This window comes from Musca domestica, unplaced genomic scaffold, assembly GCF_030504385.1.
Source record: "Musca domestica strain aabys unplaced genomic scaffold, Musca_domestica.polishedcontigs.V.1.1 19, whole genome shotgun sequence".
Lineage (NCBI taxonomy): Eukaryota > Metazoa > Arthropoda > Insecta > Diptera > Muscidae > Musca > Musca domestica.
In genome coordinates, this window is record NW_026712245.1 from 9,972,407 (window position 1) to 9,980,064 (window position 7,658).

General features: G+C 40.8%; 2 protein-coding genes across 3 annotated transcripts; both read left to right on the plus strand.

The window, feature by feature from the left end:
* Positions 1 to 1,288: 1,288 nt before the first annotated feature.
* On the plus strand, positions 1,289 to 2,145 carry LOC101893529 (kunitz-type serine protease inhibitor Hg1). Of its 2 annotated transcripts, none has more exons than XM_020036460.2 (2): positions 1,289 to 1,542; positions 1,601 to 2,145. In XM_020036460.2, the coding sequence occupies exons 1-2, from the start codon at positions 1,428 to 1,430 to the stop codon at positions 1,924 to 1,926; spliced, it is 441 nt and encodes a 146-aa protein (XP_019892019.1). In that variant the 5' UTR covers positions 1,289 to 1,427; the 3' UTR covers positions 1,927 to 2,145. The 2 variants fall into 2 exon arrangements, with proteins under 2 accessions (XP_019892019.1, XP_005182687.1); XM_005182630.4 differs by having other exon boundaries at positions 1,292 to 1,542; positions 1,604 to 2,145.
* Positions 2,146 to 4,774: 2,629 nt separating this feature from the next.
* LOC101893362 (tissue factor pathway inhibitor) lies at positions 4,775 to 6,102 on the plus strand. The gene has a single exon (XM_005182628.4). It carries the CDS (start codon positions 5,374 to 5,376, stop codon positions 5,878 to 5,880), a length of 507 nt encoding a protein of 168 aa, XP_005182685.1. The 5' UTR covers positions 4,775 to 5,373; the 3' UTR covers positions 5,881 to 6,102.
* The last annotated feature ends 1,556 nt before the right edge of the window (positions 6,103 to 7,658 follow it).

Consider the following 7,658-nt stretch of genomic DNA (forward strand, 5'->3'; position numbering starts at 1 on the left):
CGCCTCGAAAGACTTCGTTCAGCTCGTATATAGACTAATGAATAAGATGCCCTTTAAGTTTAAGATGAAGACCCTTCAACTCGTCTAAAAGACTCCCATGAACCCACCTCGAAAGACTCCCTTCAACTCGCTTCGAAAGACCCCTTTAACTCGTCTCGAAGAACTCCCTTCAACTCGTCTAGAAAACCCCGCTTCTACTCGTCTAGAGAGACTCGCTTCAACTCGTCTCGAAAGATTCGCTTCAAATACGTCTCGAAAGACTCCCTTTCAGCTCGTCTATAGAGACTCCCTTTCAGCTCGTCTGAAAGGACTCCCTTTTAGGTTGTCTATAAAGAGACTCCCTTTCAGCTCGTTTATAAAGACTCCATTTCAGCACGGCTATAAAGACTCCCTTTCAGCACGGCTATAAAGACTCCCTTTCAGCTCGTCTGAAAGGACTCCCTTTTAGGTTGTCTATAAAGAGACTCCCTTCAGCTCGTCTAGAAAGACTCCCTTTAACTCGTCTACAAAAGACTCACATTCAGCTCGTCCAAAAAGGCTCCCTTTCAGGTCGTCTACAATGAGATTCCCTTCAGCTCGTCTAGAAAGACTCTCCTTAGCTCGTCTACAAAAGACTCGTCTATAAAGACTCCCTTGCAGCTCGTCTATAAAGACTCCCTTGCAGCTCGTCTATAAAGACTGCCTTGCAGATCGTCTATAAAGACTCCCTTGCAGCTCGTCAATAAAGACTCCCTTGCAGCTCGTCAATAAAGACTCCTTTGCAGCTCGTCTATAAAGACTCCCTTGAAGCTCGTCTATAAAGACACCCTTGCAGCTCGTCTATAAAGACTCCCTTGCAGCTCGTCTATAAAGACACCCTTGCAGCTCGTCTATAAAGACTCCCTTGCAGCTCGTCTATAAAGACTCCCTTGCAGCTCGTCTATAAAGACTCCCTTTTAGCTCGTCTATAAAGACTTCCTATTAGCTCGTCAAAAAAGACTCTCTTTCAGCTCGTCTAAAAATACTCTCTTTCATCTCGTCTAAAAATACTCTTTCATCTCGTCTAAAAATACTCTTTCAGCTCGCCTATAAAGACTCCCTTTCAGCTCGTCTAAAAAGACTCCCTCTCCTATTATGACTACCTCTAGCTTGTCTTTCCGAAAATTCCCATAAGCCCCTCTTTATTTGTTATTGTTTTTCACACATTTTTTGTGTGTGTTAGAAGAGCAATTATTATCATTGTCATCATCATCACCATAATCTACAAAGCGCGACGTCCCACATACTTTCCCTGGCAAACCAAACAACTAACCAACAACAATTCTGTCTGCAGTCACTGGTTGAGATTCTAGAGAGCACAGACCTAATTTTGAAAAGCGGAAGAACATATTCACACTTTGATAGCGGCTAAAAACTAAAATTAATTTGAAATTATTTTCCCGAAAAATATGTGGCCATTGAAAACTTTTCACTTTGCCATTTTGGTGGCTATTGTTTTGGTAGCTATAACTCCCGCAATGGCAGGAACCAAAGCTTTGGTCAACACTCCAGCAACTAGCAAGGGTAAATAAAGACATTTATTTTTGGAATATACATTTGTATAATTCTCTTTCCATCCAAGCAGAGCAAAAAGATTCCAAATGTCTGCTACCCAAAGAACCTGGGCCATGTCGCATGCGTTTGGAGCGTTATTACTACAATGCCGAAACAGATTCCTGTGAAACCTTTGTTTTTGGAGGCTGTCGTGGCAATGAGAATTCATTTGGCTTCAAGGAGACCTGTGAAGCGGCTTGCAAAAAATCTCCCCTGACTTCCAAGAAAATGAATCCGTCCACCTTGAAATCGCTGACATCCAACACTCCCATTACAGAGAAGCCAACAGTGGCCAGTGCGACGTCGACAACTACAACAGCCAAAACTCCAAGTACTACCACTGTCAAGAAATAAACCAGAATTCATGCGAAGGGGATTTTCGGTAGAATTGTTTAAAAGCTTCAACGAAAATGTTGGGGTTTTTCTTTTCCTTTTTTTTGATAAATACGCCATGTTTGTCACACGCTTTACGAAAATAATAAAAAAAAAACGTAAATAAATTAATAAAATAAACAATTGTGCCGTAGTGGTTATGCGTACCTACTTGCCTCGATTCCCAGATATCTTCATGAATCACGATTGTTTACTTTTGAGCTGCTTGAGTGTTTGTCGCCAAGCTTGGAGTAGCTCGTCTCTATGGCATCGTGCGAAAATCCATGCTCATCACTAAAGTTGATTGAACGTTTTAGCCGTCCCTCATTGAATATTCGGAATTATAGCCGGAATAGCATATTTAAATTCATATTATTGGATTGACACGCCATTAAGCAGAAACGTGACTTAGGAGGGGCGGGGTATATTTTGAAATTAGCAAGTTGTGTTTTGAAGATCTTTTATGGGATTTCAGACGGGTTATTAAAAGAGATTATTTGTGGAAGACCCGTATGGAATCTCTTATACCATTTGAAGGAAGACTAGGAATTTAACATAAGACCAGAAAGGAACGTTAATAGCTCATCCAAAGGTAGTAGCGAAAAGGAAGGGGGAATCTCTTTAGAGAAACCGAAGAGAAATCTTTATAAATGAGATGAAGCAGATTTTTTAAGGAACTAAGGCACTCGTTTTAGACCAGCTGAAGGGAATTTCATAGAGCTAAAGGGAATCTTTTTAAACGAGTTGAATGGAATCTTTTAGACGAGGTAAGGAGAGTCTTTGTGATAAGCTGTAGGATGAGTTTTAAGACGAATCGGAGATGCAATTGCAAAGTGGTTTTTGACTAACAATAGGAAGTCCCTATAGATGGGCTTTAGAGGTACTAAATACTCTTTAGTCGAGCTGAAGGTAGTATTCATAGACCAGCTGGAGGGAGTATTTATAGATTAACTTAAAAGAAGCTTTTTAGACGAGTTTAATGGAGTCTGATGGGCGAAGGTATTTTTTTTAGAAGAGTTGAAGATAATCTTTTTAGACGAGCTGAAGAGATTTTTTAGGCGAGATGATAGGATAAATGAGTATTTATAAAAAAAGTGATGGATATATTTTTAGACGAGTTGACAGGGAGTCTTTATAGACGAGTTGACAGGGAGTCTTTATAGACGAGTTGGCAGGGAGTCTTTATAGACGAGCTGAAAGGGAGTATTTATAGACGAGTTGGCAGGGAGTCTTTATAGACGAGTTGACAGGGAGTCTTTATAGACGAGTTGACAGGGAGTCTTTATAGACGAGTTGACAGGGAGTCTTTATAGACGAGCTGACAGGGAGTCTTTATAGACGAGCTGACAGGGAGTCTTTATAGACGAGTTGACAGGGAGTCTTTATAGACGAGCTGACAGGGAGTCTTTATAGACGAGCTGAAGGGGAGTCTTTATAGACGAGCTGAAGGGGAGTCTTTATAGACGAGCTGAAGGGGAGTCTTTATAGACGAGCTGAAGGGGAGTCTTTATAGACGAGCTGAAGGGGAGTCTTTATAGACGAGCTGAAGGGGAGTCTTTATAGACGAGCTGAAGGGGAGTCTTTATAGACGAGCTGAAGGGGAGTCTTTATAAACGAGCTGAAGGGGAGTTTTTATAAACGAGCTGAAGGGGAGTCTTTATAGACGAGCTGAAGGGGAGTCTATATAGACGAGCTGAAGGGGAGTCTTTATAGACGAGCTGAAGGGGAGTCTTTATAGACGAGTTGACAGGGAGTCTTTATAGACGAGTTGACAGGGAGTCTTTATAGACGAGTTGACAGGGAGTCTTTATAGACGAGTTGACAGGGAGTCTTTATAGACGAGTTGACAGGGAGTCTTTATAGACGAGTTGACAGTTAGTCTTTATAGACGAGTTGACAGGGAGTCTTTATAGACGAGCTGAAAGGGAGTCTTTATAGACGAGCTGAAAGGGAGTCTTTATAGACGAGCTGAAAGGGAGTCTTTATAGACGAGCTGAAAGGGAGTCTTTATAGACGAGCTGAAAGGGAGTCTTTATAGACGAGGTGACAGGGAGTCTTTATAGACGAGTTGACAGGGAGTCTTTATAGACGAGTTTACAGGGAGTCTTTATAGACGAACTGCAAGGGAGTCTTTATAGACGAGCTGCAAGGGAGTCTTTATAGACGAGCTAAAAGGGAATCTTTATAGACGAGTTGACAGGGAGTCTTCTTAGACGAGTTGACAGGGAGTCTTTATAGACGAGCTGACAGGCAGTCTTTATAGACGAGCTGACAGGGAGTCTTTATAGACGAGCTGACAGGGAGTCTTTATAGACGAGCTGACAGGGAGTCTTTATAGACGAGCTGACAGGGAGTCTTTATAGACGAGCTGACAGGGAGTCTTTATAGACGAGTTGAAGCGAGTCTGTTGGGCGAAGGGAGTCTTTTTAGACCAGTTAAAGCGAGTCTTTAGTCCTTAGTTTTTATACGCGATCTGAAGAGGCTTTCTATAGGCCAGCTGAAAGAATCCAAATTTAAGGTCAATATAAGATTATATGGAGGAGCTAAAGGGAATATCTTTGGACGAGCTGAAAGAAGTGTCTATAGATCCGTAGAAGGAGTTGAAAAATTGAGAATTTTTATTACCAACTCACAAAGGGAATTTTAAGTACGTCTGACATCATTATGCGTTTGTTAAGGGGTGACTTTGTAAAGATAAGTCGGTCATAACTTGATTTGAAGACTTTACCGACCAACGGTATTCGTTTAGTAATTTTTGTCTGTCTGAAGTTCTTGGGTTTACAGTTAACAAGAAATAATAATTCCAAGCAATCCCATTCACGCTTCCAATTCCGGAAGTTAGCTACGTCTCTGTTCGCCTCCAACACCTGATTGGCAACAAGAAATTGAACCAAAACAGAAAAAATTCTAAGTCATTTAAACTTCAAGCCACGCAATTAAAATTCTAGGTACATTACTTCCCGTATGCGTTCGCCACAACGTCACTACTTATCGGCCAACAACAAAAACATCAATCGTTTTGATCATTCATAGCCAAGAAGAGACGTGCTAAATGGATTTATGATTTTCTCTTCGTAGCTTCGAATTATGCAAATGTGATGGCGCTCTTAAAAACAAATAAAAAAAAAAAACAAAATCATGCCCAAAATATGGGCAAAAATCCCAAAACGCTAAGCAAACAAGGTAGGCTAGCTGGGGCAGAGCTGCTTCATCATCACGGGCCTAACTACCTACCGAGCGTTTCATTGTTGATTTTGCTCATTAACAATTGGTGGGAGCTTGGCAAATCGATAAGTGGCTATTTAATGTGGTCCGAACGCTAGCGTTGAACACACTTCGTCTTAGTCAGTCCTCAGAGAAACTTCTACAGAGTTTCAAAGCTTCCATTTTCCTCCCGCATTTTCGTGTTTATTTATCAATTGGATAACAATGAAATCGTTTGTCTGTGTCTTGTTGTGCTCCTGTTTGGTGGCCGGAATTTATGCTGCCGCAGTGGAACCCGTCGTCGAAGAGGTGAAAACCGATGTGAAGCCAGCTGATGCTGCCACAGCTGCCCCCGAAATGGAATTGGTGATCGATGAAGATTGCCACCAACCCAAGGAAACTGGCCGTTGCTTTGCTCTTTTCTATCGTTTCGCCTATGACGTCGAGAAACGTGAATGTGTCGAATTCATTTATGGCGGCTGTGCCGGTAACTCAAACAATTTCGAATCCAAGGAAGATTGTGAAAAGAAGTGCATGAAGAAGGCCGAAGATTTAAAGGAAGAGAAAGAAGAAAAGAAAACTGAGGAAGAAGAAAAGAAAACAGAGGAAGAAGTAAAGAAAACTGAGGAAGAAACTGTTGATGCTGTAACCACCGTTTTGCCCGAAAAGGCTGAGGAACCCAAAGCTGAGACGAGCAGCACTGAGAAAGTTGCCGTAACTGAATCATCGTAAAGTGTTTACTTTTCATTCTGTTGGCAATATTACATTCTTACACATTCGTACATACACACATCATGACATAGATAAAAGCAAAGGTGTTTTCCATTCATTCATTCGCCCATCGCCCATAACGTTTGTTACCTGCTAAGTGATTTTATAATTGTTATATTTAAGTTAATAATAAAATGAGTAAATAATTAAAAAATAAACAAAAAAAAAAAAAAAAAAATTAAAAACGAGAAACACATTTTTGATGAATGGGAAATGTTATAGGATCTGAGGGAAGTCGGATAATCGAATTTACTTTACTAAAAGCGTAGGATCTGTACAATTCTTTCTATTTCAATTTCAATATGGAAAAAATACACATAATTGCCTTTAGGAAATGTTCTTAATAGACCACCAGAAAGTAGTTGTATAAACTATCAAAATATATCTTTTAAATGACATGTAAGGATTTTTTGGAGGCTATCTTATAACATTAACAAATGAGCTCAAGTTGGAGATGACAGTTTTTACAGATGATGTAGGAAGTCTCCATATATAAGCCAAATGTTTTCCTAATAAGAGACCTGAAGAGAGTCTTCTTAGGTGGGCTGAATGAAGTTTTCGAATAAGATATAAAACTAGTTTCTATAGGCGAACTAAAAAAAAAGGTTTCATAGGCGAGTTGAAAAACGTCTTTCAGATTAGCTGGATACAGGATTTTTTAGTCGAGCTGGAGGGAAGGTTTATAGACGAGCTGAAGGACGCCTTTCTAGGATAGCTAAAGGATGAATTTTTAGACGAGCTGAAGGCGGTTTTTTACGAGCTGAAGGCAGTCTTTTTAGACGACTTCAGACTGCTGTCATTTCTAAGCCACTCTTCCGACAGCTGTTAAACTTATTCCAGCTTATTATATTGTTTACAAGCGTACAAATGCATTTTGATGAGAACTTTCCAGAAAAAAAAATTATTCGTGATGGAATTTGAGCGTGATAGTGTGATTTCTTTATATTTGGCTGGAAAACCACAAGAGGCTATCGTTAGAGCGTTCCAGCATTAAAATGTGAATGAATCTTCTGTGTCTTGTACCATCGCTCGTTACCGTGATACTGGTAGCGTAGCCCGACGTCATGGAAGTGGACGGAAGAAAACAGCAACATCAGCAGAAATGGTTCGAAAATTAACGAAGCGACTTGATCGAAACACGCGTCGCAGTGGCCGAAAAATGGCTCGTGAGCGGAACATATCGCAATGTTCCATTCTGCAAGTATGAATAAATGAGCTCAGGATAAAGCCATTGAAATTCCAAAAAGTGCAAGAACTTACACCGCAACAGAAAGAAAATAGATTCAAAAGAGCTAAAGAGTTACTTTGCTTGGTCGAAAGTGGTGAACTGCCGAATTTGGTTTTCTTCGTCTCCGATAAGAAAACATTCGTTGTCCAGCAGTTTGTAAACAAACAAAATGGTGGTGTTTAATTGCCAAAGAGGTCAGCTGAAAATGTGCACCTTCGGTTGGCCACCAGATCTCAAGCGCCGGCCATGGTGATGGTGTAGGCCGTCATAACAACCGATGGTCGGTCTCCGCTCGTATTAATCAACCGTGGCATCAGAGTAAATGCCGAATATTATCGCTGAAATATTCTGGAGGGTGTATTAAAGGCTTGGGCACGCAAACATTTTGGTCGCAGACTTTGGACATTCCTACAGTATTCAGCACCATCGCACTCAGCACGCGCCACCCTAGAATGTTTACAAAATTGGGATCCTCGCTTACATTCCAGCGCACAATGGCCACCAAAATCTC

Coding starts and splice junctions, on each gene's coding strand:
- LOC101893529 (XM_020036460.2), top strand. CDS start 1,428: ATGTGGCCATTGAAAACTTTTCACTTTGCCATTTTGGTGGCTATTGTT. Junction 1,543..1,600: donor CACTCCAGCAACTAGCAAGG/GTAAATAAAGAC, acceptor TTTCCATCCAAG/CAGAGCAAAAAGATTCCAAA.
- LOC101893362 (XM_005182628.4), top strand. CDS start 5,374: ATGAAATCGTTTGTCTGTGTCTTGTTGTGCTCCTGTTTGGTGGCCGGA.